This window comes from Argopecten irradians, chromosome 3 (assembly GCF_041381155.1).
Source record: "Argopecten irradians isolate NY chromosome 3, Ai_NY, whole genome shotgun sequence".
Lineage (NCBI taxonomy): Eukaryota > Metazoa > Mollusca > Bivalvia > Pectinida > Pectinidae > Argopecten > Argopecten irradians.
The window spans coordinates 61,911,742-61,925,743 of record NC_091136.1 but is presented as its reverse complement, the minus strand read 5'-3'; the positions used below and the strand labels follow the sequence as shown (position 1 = coordinate 61,925,743).

Genomic DNA, 14,002 nt, shown 5'->3' with positions numbered 1-14,002 from the left:
TTTTTATTCAGAAGACTTGAGTTATGCAAAACTTGAGTCATTTCCGATCGGTGCATATATTTCCGTCACAATTCACTTTTGATGGAGACATAGACGTCATAAATTGATATATTTTCGGTCAATTCTAAGAGAGTTTTATCAAACCTTGTCTTCCTTTGGTCCAACGAAACGTGGATCGAATCGTTCCAATTGGTTTGGACGGCAGTCCATATCAGGGAAGGAAATAATTTCATTATTGTACGGGAATCGAGACTGCAAGATAAGATACAAATAAACAGTACCATATGTTTCTCTTTAGATTTATAGAGTTTCAAGTATCATGTCCGTGTTGATATACGTTTAACATGCAGCAAACTGAGTATTTCATTGATACATAGTTGTAGGTCAAACTTCTATGTAGCTTCAAATATGTATGTTTTCTTATAATTCTATGTGTTTAAATTTTCATGATCTTATTTACGGATAAAATCTTACAAAAAGCATGCTTCTAAGAAATGGCAACTCTTTCAGATTATGATTTTGCTTTGTTTACTTTAAGCGAAAACGTTGTCTAATAAGGAACTAACTTATTTGTATCAAGCTTTTGTTAACAAAAAGAAAATAAGGTCATACAAGTATGACGGTGCACATATATAAATATATATTAGAAATGAAACAGGCACATATTATTCAAATATCATGAGCCAAAAGGGCAGTAAATTTTGTATCTTCACGCTAAAGTTCGTTGAATTCCATTCATAAATAATATACGAGAATTCAAAGAAGAAAAAAAAGCACATTTAATGTATATGCAGTAGGTTCAGACTGTTATGTTGTCCATAGCGGTGGGTTATCTATGACGTCATTGACATTGTTGACATTGTTCTGAATGAGGCACTCTTGGCACTCAGAAAGCCTAATTTAATTGGGACCTGGTGGCACTCTTAGGTTTAAAGAACAAACAAAAATCCATTTTTTTAGTTTTTGTAAGAATATTGTTATTATCATACCTTCTGGTTTTGTAATGTTGGGAAAACTGTCGACTGTGGGGGGCGTGTAGACCTTGGTAACGCACCTTCCGTAGAATCAAAAGCAAAACTGCAACGAAACGATCCAAGTATCAGAGATACATACATATAGCGTCTCCACAAACATTAAAATGGGATCCATGATCAGGATTTGATCTTTGTGAATGCGGGAAAATGAATTATACCGTATCGACTTCAGTATATGTCTCTAATTAATTTTTATGACCGAGTTTAATAATTTCATATGCTATTTCAAAATAATTCACTGACAGATTTTGTCTACACTATTAGTTACACAATCATACTTACTTCATTCGTGATCCGAAGTTTCCATCATCATCCTTTATTTTATGACTTCCTTTGCTGCATTGTTTTCTTCCAAAAATCCATGTAGTAACTGTCAGAGCTATGAAGGCAACAATACAAGTGATTGCGATAGGGAGCACCTTTCCATAGTTAATTGTACATTCCATGGCTCCTATTTTGTCAGTACAATGGTACATCCAGGAGCAGCCGATGGTTTCACACTCGTTGATCTCCTTCTGACACCACTCACCTTCATATCCCTTGTCACAAACACAGCGGTATGGTTCGAATGTCTCTGATCTAATGGTACTGTTACATGGAGGTCCGTCTATATGTTTAGGTTCACATGTCCCATACACGCACGGACTAATCAAGAAGTATGCGACAGAAACGTGTTCATGTGAAAAGGCACCTTCACGATCGCGAACTCGGAAATGAACATGCAGTTTTCCTGTTAGGTTGGTATAAGTTGTAACAGTGACCCTGGAATGAAGTGACGTCTTTATGTATTCTGCATCAAGCATATCAAGTTCTACAAGACTCCCGGTTGATTCCTGAAAGGTCATAGCTGTTTCCTTAGTTGGCTGACCGTCGCGTTTCGTTGTTTCGAAAACCAGAAAAGTGTCATTGTCATCAAAGTCATAGACAGCTAAGGTTCCGAGGTCATAGTGGGTCAGGTTACTCTCAAACAAAACTGTACTGTTGTGAGTTTGACGTGAGTCGCTAACTGATCCATCCTGGTGTACAAATAACAAAATCGGCGGGTCATTTACATTGGCCACCTCAATGTCTAAAACGCCAATCGTTTCAAGGCTCTGTGTGAGAGACGTATTCTCCCTCAGTATCACACTCACTCGAAACACATCAGCGTAGTGTAGAGATGGGGTGAAACTTAGCTTTCCGTCTGTTGTTATGTTGACAGAGTCGTTTTGATGTTGTGGGGAAAGTTCAAACATCACGCTGTCAGATTCGGCATCAGACCAGAATAGTTGTACAGTATTTAATACTGTGTCCTCGTCCATTCTAAGTACAGAAGTCTCCAGAACAGGGGCGGTATTGGAATATGTTTCATTGATCACAAACGCCCCGAACTGGAAGGGAGTGTTGACTGTGTTACTCGTGCTTCGTTTCTTACGTTGGTTGGTTTCAGTCAGGAGATTTCCACACACCTAAAACAGAAATATACATATCAAAATAGATAAAACTGGTTTCCAGTGAAATGAATGAATTGAAAATGAATGAATTCGAGCAACACGTTGAGATACTCATAGACGAGCTTCCATTGTAAAACATGTCACGATGCTTATAGTGTCTAGATACCCTGTTGTAGTAATATATGACATACATATAATATACACATTGTAAAAGTGGTCGTGTTAGAGAGACAAAGTTTGTATTGTAAATGGAGTTAAATAACTTAAATGAGAAATTTGTACTCAGCATTATATCCTGTCACATTGATAAATATTCAAATTGATAATTACCGAGGTTCTGTTCAGTATTATAAAACATTATGTTTTATATGGTAGTACTAGATATACTGATGACATCTTGTAATTCGTATTTACGAACACTCAAGCAATGTGGCTGATTGGTAATAGAAGGCCGCTTCGCGTTGTTGTGGATATAATAAAAATAGTGTTGTTTTTGCAGAAGGTTTGCAGGTTGCACGTCATGTGTTTAAGGGGTAATACACAAATCAGTTACTTTATTGTCCAATATTAAATGTATTACATACCTTGAATATGATATAACCGTCACTTGATAATATGTAGGATTCAGAAGTACAGGTCTGATCTACCACATCCCAATGGCCAGTTCCTGAAAGCAATCCTTTATTTATCAGTTCATGTATGCTCCATGAAAAAAATATATTTCAAATCTGTACATCTTTAGTTACTAAATGTTACTTCAAGATCAGGTATACAACTGGGATGATATGATGTTAATTATGTTAACTATATCGCTGAGGAGCGTTCATACGTTATATAAATAGTGATAAGTACGGATCGACCAGTATTGACTAGGTCCATCATTACGTTCATTGATACGATGTACAATTGATTACCATCTGTCCCGTTTGATATCCACACAGCCAACATCGGGATAGTACCAGACTCAATAGTGGAATTGAAGGCAATCTTAACATCCATGACGAAAAATTCATACGTAGGAGTCGGTGATATAACAAAGGTTTGGCCAAGAAACCATAACATCCTGCAATAAATTTTTAGTTTGTTATGTACCTTCAATTCAAGAAACGATAATTGTTATAAGAACAAGCTTACAGTAAGTGTTACAAGCAACACATGTTCCCTGCCGTTATTATCATTGCTTAGTTATGCTATCATTGTATGAATTTTGAACAAATTCTGCTGATATGTTCTCAACTTATCGTCTGGAAACTAATATTTTGTGAACAATCTTATTTTAGCAGCGGTGACCTTTGTAGTTAACCTTTTGATTCAATCCCAAGCTGTATCTTTCTATACTGTACCCTTAAGTGAAGTTTGATAAAAAAAATCATCAATTCGTTCTCAACTATTATCTTGAAATGAGATCCGGACAGACAGACAGACGGGAACAAACACTATAGTCCCCTCCGACTTAGTCAGGATGCAGATAGTGCCATTGCTGTTCACACAACACCTGTTAAGAATAGGCCTTGAAATAAATTTAGGTATGACATCATGGTCACGTTTTGATGGCATCAGCGTATTTAAAAGTCAGTCCAAAAAGTCTTCTCTACAACCACAAATAGTCGTCTCTACAACCAAACATCGTCTTTTGCACAAAATATCTTAAAATTGTAACAGCAATAGTCACTAAAATTCCATAAGATTATATTACCAAAGTAAACAAGCATTCAATGTGTCGCAAGTGCCACACGTCCCTTGCCGTCAATTACATTTTTTTTTATCTTTGGCAAGTTATTATTGCTTAGTTATGCTATCATTGTGTGAAGTTTGATCGAAATTCGTTGATTTTTTCTCAAGTTATCATCCGAAAACTATTATTTTGTGAAACAATCTATTTTTAGTAACAGTGACCTTGCAAATGACCTTTTGACGCGCAATTCAGTCCAAAGCTTATCTTCTCACATGCTAACATTGTGTGAATCTTGAATAAAATTCGTTGATTTTTTTCTCAAGTTGTCGTCTGGAAATGGAACTTTTAAGAACAAGATATTTTGAGTAACAAAAACCTGTGTAGTTGACCTTTTGACCCCAAAAATTAATCAAAAGCTATATTTTCTCATATGCTACCATTATGGAGTCTGATCAAAATTCGTTGATGTTTTCTCAAGTTATCGTCTGGAAACTAATATTTTGTGAATCAATCTTTAGTAACAGTGACCTTTGTAGTTAACCTTTTGATCCAAAATTCAATTCCAAGCTATATGCTTGTTTGAAATTTGATGAAAATACTAATAACGAACCTATTAGTTAGTATCCGCGATGTCATTGCTTGTGTGGTGTTGGGGTCGGTGATGAAAGAAACAAACGCCGAGGATGCTGCAGACCCGTAGTTTTCCGTCAAGTCAGATTCAGATAAGCGTCCCACAATAGCCTCTCCGTAGAATCCTTAAATAGATAGTAAACATTTCACGGCTTTCCAATAAACTTCTACTTATAAACAACGAATATATGTAAATTATTATTATCGAAAAGATGTATCAATTTTATATAATCTACATACCTGCTAAATATTCTAATTATTAGTTACTGGAATAATGTTTTGTTTACATGTTCTAGATTTGCACTACACCAAACTGTAATCTACATTAACAGTCCCATTTTTATGCGGACAAAGATATAGCTCAGGGAGAAAATGTTTGTTAAAAAAGTTCTATAAAACACTAAAGAGGGCGATGGAGAAATACCATATCCAATATGTGAATTAGGTGTAAATTCCATTATATCGGCAATATGATTTAAATGGATCATTTATATACTTTTTACTATGACTGATTCTACACTAAGTTCTACCTAGCATTGCTTAGAGTTTCATTAAACAATAAGGATTTATTCATCCAACGATATCCATTATGATTTAATTAAGGATTTGTACACAAAAATATCGATTTTTTTATTTAAATAACTGTCAGTTTTTATATAAAACATTACCTGTAACGTCAATCATAGTTAATTTAATAAAACGATTCCTGTAACGTAATTTACAGTTTAATTCAATAAAAATGATTTGGCAAATTATAGGTTACCTGTAACATAGTTTACTGTGCGAATACTTTACCTGTTATGTTTATTATCATATTCGATAATGCCCCATTGTCGTCTTGTACTGTTGTCATTATGTTGTGGACAGTATGCACCATCATCTGTGTTTGTGTTGTGGACTTAATTGTGGCGTCGTTACTTCCTGGATGTGTAAGGAACATAAGATTGTATCAATTTTAGAATGATCGCCTCAGTATTCAGAGAACATATATATATTGTACCATGTATATGCAACAAGGAGAAATGTTGACAAATCATTGTGAATTTTCGTTTCAGTGTGTAAGTGAAACTGTTTGAGTAATCCAATATAAAGATGCACGTGATCAAACATAGTCCAATTAAAAGGTCCGTTAGTCAGCTAATAGGATCGTAATAACAGTTTAAACAATGTGTCTGTCTGTCTGTCTGTCTGCCTGTCAACGTGTGGTATAAAACGGAACATTATCATCACAATGATTATGGCAAACATATCTACAATCATATAATTCAATGAGTTAAAGTACCTTCAGAGAACTCCCGTACTTTTTTGCCGACCTTTTATTATATACTTATAACTTATTTAAATGATAACTGACATATAATATACTTCAATAATAACTTATCCCCGTACCAATTTGCTGATAACCGTACAGATGCATGTTCTGCTCAGGCATTAACTAGCGAATCAAGATATTGTCGTGGATGAAAATATAAATTGATAACCAACTTAACCAACCAATTTAATTAGAAAACAATTAGATGATCGAATTCCATTTTTCATAAATCTATTAGTTTAAAATTAGATCATAAATTTCAGTTTTAATAGTACAAGAATCCGAAAGTTATCCAGTTTTAAAAACGTCAAAATTCAGTACGTAATCTCATAGATTAATTTTTTGAAGAACTGACAAGGTTACTAACTGTAATCTGTTGCACATTGTATTAATAATTACTATGTTTTTATTAAATTTAGATTTTGTATTCAAATTAAGAACTGGCTAGTTATTAGACCAATATTATATTGTCCACAACTGGGTCAATATTGCTGTAAATAACTTGCATTGCTAAGCGTTCTAAGTTCATTGTTCTTTTGTACTAAATGACTGCGGGGAACCCTTCATTCCTTAGCTAATCCAATCAGCGTGGTATCAAACAACATCTTAACCAGACAAAATCCAAATTGATAAATATTAGACTATTTTGATTGATATGGAAAATATAGTTACATACATATACAAATAACAGCGTCGTAATTGTATTAATCAATAATAGCTAACAACACCTGTCTACTCAGGGTGACGGCAAACGTATGACCGTTGCATTTAATTTTATTAAATTCGTGCATCCTAATATAAATGATGCGGAACATGACATTAAACGTTTATTACACATTGAATAATTCGAAACAAAATTTAAAAATATCATCTTACTTGAAATACACAGCGGTCGTATGTGTGTGGTGCTGGTTAGGTGTGACGGCCCACGAGCCAGTAGGGCTATATACATGCATCGTCCTGGTTCCATAAGGAACATGGGTACATCGTCACTACTGTTCTGGTTTACTGTCGAGGGGTCAGCGAGGTCAGAGAGATTCCAAGGTGCTAAGTCGCCATCTATCCAGACTTGATCGTTAATGATGTAAAAACTGGAGGATTTGTTAACGCCGATGATGGACAGAGGCATAATATCATCTTTTCCTGGTTCTGTGCCAACTTTCATCTCTGGAACATTCAAACAAACAATTAGATACATTAAACTCACCTTTACGAGTTTTAAGCAATCAACAATGGCATACGTCTGTTTCGAGATACTAAAATGTCGCGAGTAAAGTACAATTTACCTTAAATTAGTACCACTTTCTGTTGATTGTGACGTCACAAAAACCATGTCAAAATATGATATCATAATCATTAAAATGTGGGACTTATCGACGGTAAATCTTGCTTCACCCACGTCAATTTGGTATCTTAACATCAACGTATTATCTTATTTATTTTTCAAAACATTGAGTTGGTAAAATTTAATACATTTTTATATTATTTCTGTTTTCAACATATCTTTGCTCTGCACGCATTTCGTGATAAAAGCAAAAGTAAAAATGCATTACCATAATATTTCACTCCATCATCCTCATTGCTCCATGATATGCCTAATCTGTCGTTCTGTGTTATCAATTCTACGGAGCTCGTGTTGTCCGTTACAACAGTGAAGAACGATGTCATATGGAGATGATCTATAGCCGGCGGAGACAGAAGGGTTGTTACATCACAGAAATAGGAGGATGAAAGACCAGCTGTATTATATATGGTCAGGTTAAATCTGTATTGTTTTCTGTCTTGGAAGTATGTTCCATTTCTTAGCTCAATGTCTATTGATGTCTTAAGGCCAATGTTTTCCTCTGGATAAACATATCGACCGTCATCAAGAGAGATTACACTAATGACCGCGTCATTGAGCTCACTGATATCCTCAGCACAAGACCAAAAAGCCCCTAATTGTTTATTGCTGCCAATAAAGCTAGTCTCCTCCGTACTGCTGTAAGTTGGATCCACACATTTCAATTCTTCACATACGGGAGGGGTGCTATCGACAACGATACCGTTTGAGTACGAAAGTATCTCATTCCCAGCGAAGTTTGTTACTTTAGCGACAGCGTAGTAGGTCGTGTCGTTTGCTATTGAAACGTCTTCCCCATTCCTCTCAATAACAGCTTCTAGGAGATCCAGGTCCGATATTTGGAATGATAACAGTTCAAAGTTAGAGCTGAAAGAGCAATTTTGATCACAGCCAATGAAACACTGGGAGATACATTCCCGACAAAACGTCTGCACGTTCCGAAAAGGTGATATATTATCGACCTGATCCAGTCCATCAGATATACCGACTTGTATACTTTCGATATTACTTTCTCCATCGAAGAATCCCCGGCCATGCTGACATAATGAATCAACCTCTGTCGGTATGGACACTTCTGTTATTGTCACCAAGGCAATGAAGGGGTCATGCCATATTAATGGGTATATAAACCCATTGTTAGTCGACGTATGGAAAAATAGTTTTGCTGTTTGAGGTAAAGTGATTCCACTTAAAACAGATTTCTGCGTTCCCTCTATTAGAAGGTCTAGATTCCAAGTACCAGACTCACCATTGAGTAAGCGTATAGATATTGAATTCATTCGGTTTGTTGGGTCATTTTCCAATTGAAACCATTCATTATTTCGTCCATACTCATCCACACACCAAAATAATCCATCCCAAACTCGACTATTGGCTTGCTTTTCTCCGAGGATACTAACACCACAGCCACTGACATCGACGTCCTCTAGGTTACTTATTATCTCAGTAGTCTCCACGTCTTTTACTGTTTCGTTTTGTGATGATGGTGTTGCCTCAGACGTATTGCTTACTTGAGAGTCGTAATCAAACGTCACAGAAGAAACATCGTCCGGCTCAGGGGGCTCTAACTGGACAGATACTGCCCGCTGTGATGTGCCGAAAAAGAAAGAGGTTATTGTGTTCTCTCCTCTGGCAACATTCATTACAGCTGTATATTCACCTTTGCGCAATGTTACATCGTCACTGGAAATGACCCCGGTGTCAATTGATGAAAGAGCAAGATTGTACCCTATGCTTAACCTGAATATTGTTCTTGTTATGAACACACATTCATTGTCGCAGTCACCTTCGTCGTACCACTCGACACTATTTTCATCATTTGGAAGTATTTGTACTTGTGAGGGACAATTGTAGTTTTCTGTAGTATGGGCAATGGCGATCAATACATCTATTGAGGTTTTTGAGGACTGATAAGACTGTTCCTGAAGCCAATTATTTGTTATCTTCACTGAGCCTTCAAGTGGTTCAGTGGCGTCGACACGAAAATTAATTTCACTTACAGAGTTTGAGGAACCGGCGTGATTCACCACTTCTATACCTAAAGAATAATCCTGATCTAATACTAAGTCCATCGACCGGAAACTTACTTTGGTTTCTGTTGAAACTGTCATACTTTTCAATAATTCTCTTATTTCAGAATCACCATTTCCGCTACATCCCTGTAATTCATAGACTGTGACAATGTATGACGATATATTACTTTCTGGATCCGATATGTTTTCCCATTCTATACTAACGGTATCGTAACTGTCAATGTAAGTGAAGGAAGTAATTTGTCTTCCATTGATCATTATGGTAGCGTCCGATGTTACCGGTGGTGTTGTGTCGACCATAACGCTTTCTCCTGTTACAATTTTATAGTCACCAGCATCATCAACGGCAACTACAACCGGTATATAGCTTTGTCCATGATTAAGTGTGAGGTTTTCGGCGAGGAAAAACGTATCAGTATTCACATCTGTGAGAGGGTAAATATCACAGTTGTTTGCAGCACTAAATAAATGTTCAAGAGCATTCGAATTATTAACTACAGAAATTGCAGAAGAAGCAATTCCGATGTAAAACTTTTTCAATCCAATATCAGATTCAAATTCGGACCAGGAAAATGAAAGTCGATCTGTGTAGTGTTGGTAACTCGAGCTACTAACTTCTCCCCCGCGTATTCCCTCCCTATAGCCAACCTTTACTCCGTTGGAAAATGCTTCCTCGTAACTTCCAGAAAAGCTATATGCCCTTACAGTTATGTAATACGTAACAGACTTTTCTGTCAAATTAAGCGAATGAAATGTTATGGATGTGTTAGCTCCTGTGTTGACGAAATAATGAACATTTACTCTCATTGAGGTATATCTTACATCGGTTCCTATGGCCGCTTCGTAATGGGAAATCCGCTGACTATAATCAGAAGACGTTGTATCCCCGAATCCATTCCAGTTTCCAGATAATTGGTCATTAGCAAACTGATAATTAATGTCCTCAGCCATCCCATCTCGTACAATACCAGGTGCCGGTGGCTGTATATCAACTGTGATACCATCTGAGGATTTTTCTGTTGTTCTGTTCAGACCATCAGTTATCTTAATGGCGTTTGTGTAAGTGATCCCATTAGTAAGAACAAGTTCATCGTTGTAGAACGTACCCGTTGTATCAGAAAGGAGTTGGTGATTTTGTAATATAGCGCCTGTGCTATCCAAAATGGACCATTCTACCTCTTGTACATCACAGTGACCAGAGTAATACCATTTCCCGTCCAGGACATTGAGATCTTTCTGTGCATCTCTGTCGCCGTCTGATTGTCCGTCGTGTACCACAAGTCTGGCCGGCTGACTGATCCTCACCACATCTGAGATAACAGTAGTGTACAGACCTGCCGAGTTACGAATACGTGCTTTAGCGTAAACTCCAGATCCAGGTTCGAGAGAAAGTCCGGTAAAGATTGCATACTGAGATGTACCAACGTCTTTGTACGGCAGGATATCCTCTTCACCAAAATCAGTACCAAGGGAAACCTCTACCCTAGAAGGATTTATACATCAATTAAAATAACCATATAAATAAAAAGTATTTTGTATTTTAGATTGATTGTCTGAACAAAATATGAGTACTTCTGACATTCGAAATTACTTACGTTTCTGTTCTTAAAACTACAACATGCCTATCTGAACACAGTGCTTATTGATTATTGGGGAGTGTATATCTGCATTTCTGCATTTTCATCAGAAATTAGTAATATGTTTTGAGAAGATATGGAAAAATTCGATTGTCTATCTATCGACAATCGAATTGTTTATAATTCAAGACGGATCATTGTTACCAATCACTCTGAAATTGAAATATGCATATTTAGTGACTAAGGGATCCCTTTGATACTCTCCAGTGTAATCAGTTTGATAAAACTTAAATAACACCATTAACATCCCATGCTTTCAATTTCTGTTTTTTTTCATCAACTATTTTATTGTCGTGTAATATTCATTAATTAGTTGAAAAATGCTATATTTTCCATACAAACATTAATTGAGCCTTTATTTTTTTAATATTAACAGCTTAATGATATAACATGAATTGTAATATTTTGGCTGCTTAGAATTTTGGGGTGTTCAAATCTAGCGTTTCGCGATATCAACGAAAGATAAAAATTCTGATTATTTACTTTGTCTATACACATATATCCCCCGACAATGAAATACCGACGGAATTAGTGTTGAAGCCATATCGATACAAAGACAACCCTTTGATATATTGGTCTTCAATAGAAGTGCTCAATAGTATTTTATAGAGAATATAAAATTAGTATTTTACAATACAAGGTTTATTTTGGTGCGAGACTTAGGAAAGCCAAGATGACGAGGCTTTGTCGAACATCAAAATAAAACTTGTATTGTAAAATAACATTTACACTATGCCAATAGTAAATGGGTGCTTTCATGGATCTGAATAAGCATATATATTAACACATTGTATATTTCATGACAGTTTGTGATGGTGAGAATTACAAGAAATACAACTTTAAACACTCGTCATGACCTAATATTCTGTGATCCGAGGTCCGTTGACAGAGGTGAATTTGGGGACGGCATTGAACCCTGGGAGAGATTGACAAAACAACTGGTTGGTTCTTCCACCAATTGTATTCAGTTATTCATAACTGGCCATTACGGTAATTGTTTAAAGAAATCATACAGCGAAATCAATCAACAGAATTAAATATGAAGAGAGTAAGTTTAAAATGAAGACATTGGATGGTTTTTACGTTAAAGATACTGTATAGTCGCGCGCTTTTAATTTCGCTAATTTCGCGGATTCATCCAAATTCGCGAAAATTAATATCTCAAAAATCTCAAAATTGATCAAAATTAGATTTTTACATGTCGTCATTTGAATAATGGTTTCAAAGGCTATACATATAATTCTCGATAATAACCCCCCGCGAAACACCGCGAAATTTAACAACTATACTGTATTGGCTTACTTTATAATCGACGACTCCCTGTCCTCTATATCACCAAGAGCTACCTCTATGTAAGTCGTCGGTATCTGGCATGTTGTCTGGGTAATGTGTTCATCACTTGTAGCATCCATTGTCGTAACGATGGTAACAGTGTCAATACCAGGTGGGGTAGTATCAACACCAACTTTCACAGTATACTTCCGAATAAAATTGAGGACATTGGAAACCAAAAATTGCACAAAAATTTCGTTTGTATCAATATTTGCCATTTCAGTTTTTATATCTTTAGTCCACTTCATATTTCCAACGTGTATTTGTGTGTAAGCTTGGATATCCTGATGATTATCTGATGTTCCTATGGCAATCTCCAGGTTCATTAGTACACTTTGTATGTCCTCCACAGCATCCCAAGAACAAGAAACTACTCCATAGTTGACAGATATAGTTGGATCACAGCTAAGGTTATGTATGGACGGGGCTGTAAAGTCAGCCGTAACAGGCGGTGATAAAGCGTGTCCAGTGTTTCCTGCTGCATCCTCAGCGATCACATGGATCCATATCGTCTCACCACTAGATGTAGATAAATCTCCGAGCTGTAAACGGTATCGTAGTGTCTCGGACATATTGTGTATGTCATCCAGATATGGAAGTGATCCGGCACCCCATTGTACAGTAGATATGTCTGAATTATCATACACTTCCCAAAACAATAATAGAGATTCCGCACATTTCGTGAATACATTATGATCGTACCGGATGTAGTTGGTATCATTTCCAGGGGTTGTTATCACCGATATGATAGGTTTTGTTGAGTCAATCCTGAAACCATCGGACGTTGATACGATGAATTCCTCGTGACATCCATGTCCTGTCGTTGCACGTACCGTTAAGTAAAACTGCTTATTCTCCTCAAGTTGAATGTTAATTTGCGCATGACCAAAACTTTCATTTTGAAGTACAAGTCCAAAATCTGTAAATGGCGTGATGTCTGAAAAGTAGGGTTCAGACCCAGCGGCCCACTCATACTTGACAATGTTACACGCGGCACTTCTGAAGCCGTTGAAGGACATACCAATAGAGTGTGTATCATCTTCTATATCACTGTCAATGGAATCATGGAAACCATCAGATACAGTTCCTGGGACGTTGGCTTCAACTACCATAATTGGTTTTGATGACGTGGCATTCGACATTAACCCTGCACCGTTTTTGGCCCAGACGGTGACATGGTATGTTGTCTGGGATCGGTCAAAACTTTCCATAATCACGTTGTCGAGGACTATCGATGTTTCCTGTGTTTCTATCTCTCCACTGCTCAGAGACACGTCTCCGGGTGATGTTCCTACTCCGACGTAGTAACCAGAAATACCACTGTTGGAATCGAAGCCAATCCAGTAAACAGAAAGCTGTGCATTCTCCACATGAATCACATTTCCATTTTCATCTACGTCTTCATCTTCTCCTGCTACTCCTATGCTAACCTGTAAATAATTTGAATTATGATATAACTTTAATAGGTATACACAATAAGAGAATCATTTGTAATTAAGTTAGAAACATTGTTAAGTCAATTATCGTTTCATTTGAACGGATGTAAATAATTCATTCAATGCAAAACAAACACC

The 14,002-nt window shown here is 36.5% G+C and overlaps 1 protein-coding gene across 2 annotated transcripts in view; it reads right to left on the bottom strand.

The window, feature by feature from the left end:
* Positions 1 to 14,002, bottom strand: part of LOC138319305 (uncharacterized) — a 54,706-nt gene that overhangs the window by 2,200 nt on the left and 38,504 nt on the right. For both annotated transcript variants that reach the window (XM_069262366.1, XM_069262367.1), the window contains 10 exons: positions 12,399 to 13,858; positions 7,638 to 10,942; positions 6,961 to 7,251; positions 5,568 to 5,693; positions 4,753 to 4,897; positions 3,382 to 3,530; positions 3,052 to 3,134; positions 1,317 to 2,482; positions 990 to 1,077; positions 145 to 252 (listed from right to left, as the gene is read on the bottom strand). In XM_069262366.1, the coding sequence (XP_069118467.1) occupies positions 145 to 252; positions 990 to 1,077; positions 1,317 to 2,482; positions 3,052 to 3,134; positions 3,382 to 3,530; positions 4,753 to 4,897; positions 5,568 to 5,693; positions 6,961 to 7,251; positions 7,638 to 10,942; positions 12,399 to 13,858 (6,921 nt within the window). The remainder of the gene's footprint in view (positions 1 to 144; positions 253 to 989; positions 1,078 to 1,316; positions 2,483 to 3,051; positions 3,135 to 3,381; positions 3,531 to 4,752; positions 4,898 to 5,567; positions 5,694 to 6,960; positions 7,252 to 7,637; positions 10,943 to 12,398; positions 13,859 to 14,002) is intronic.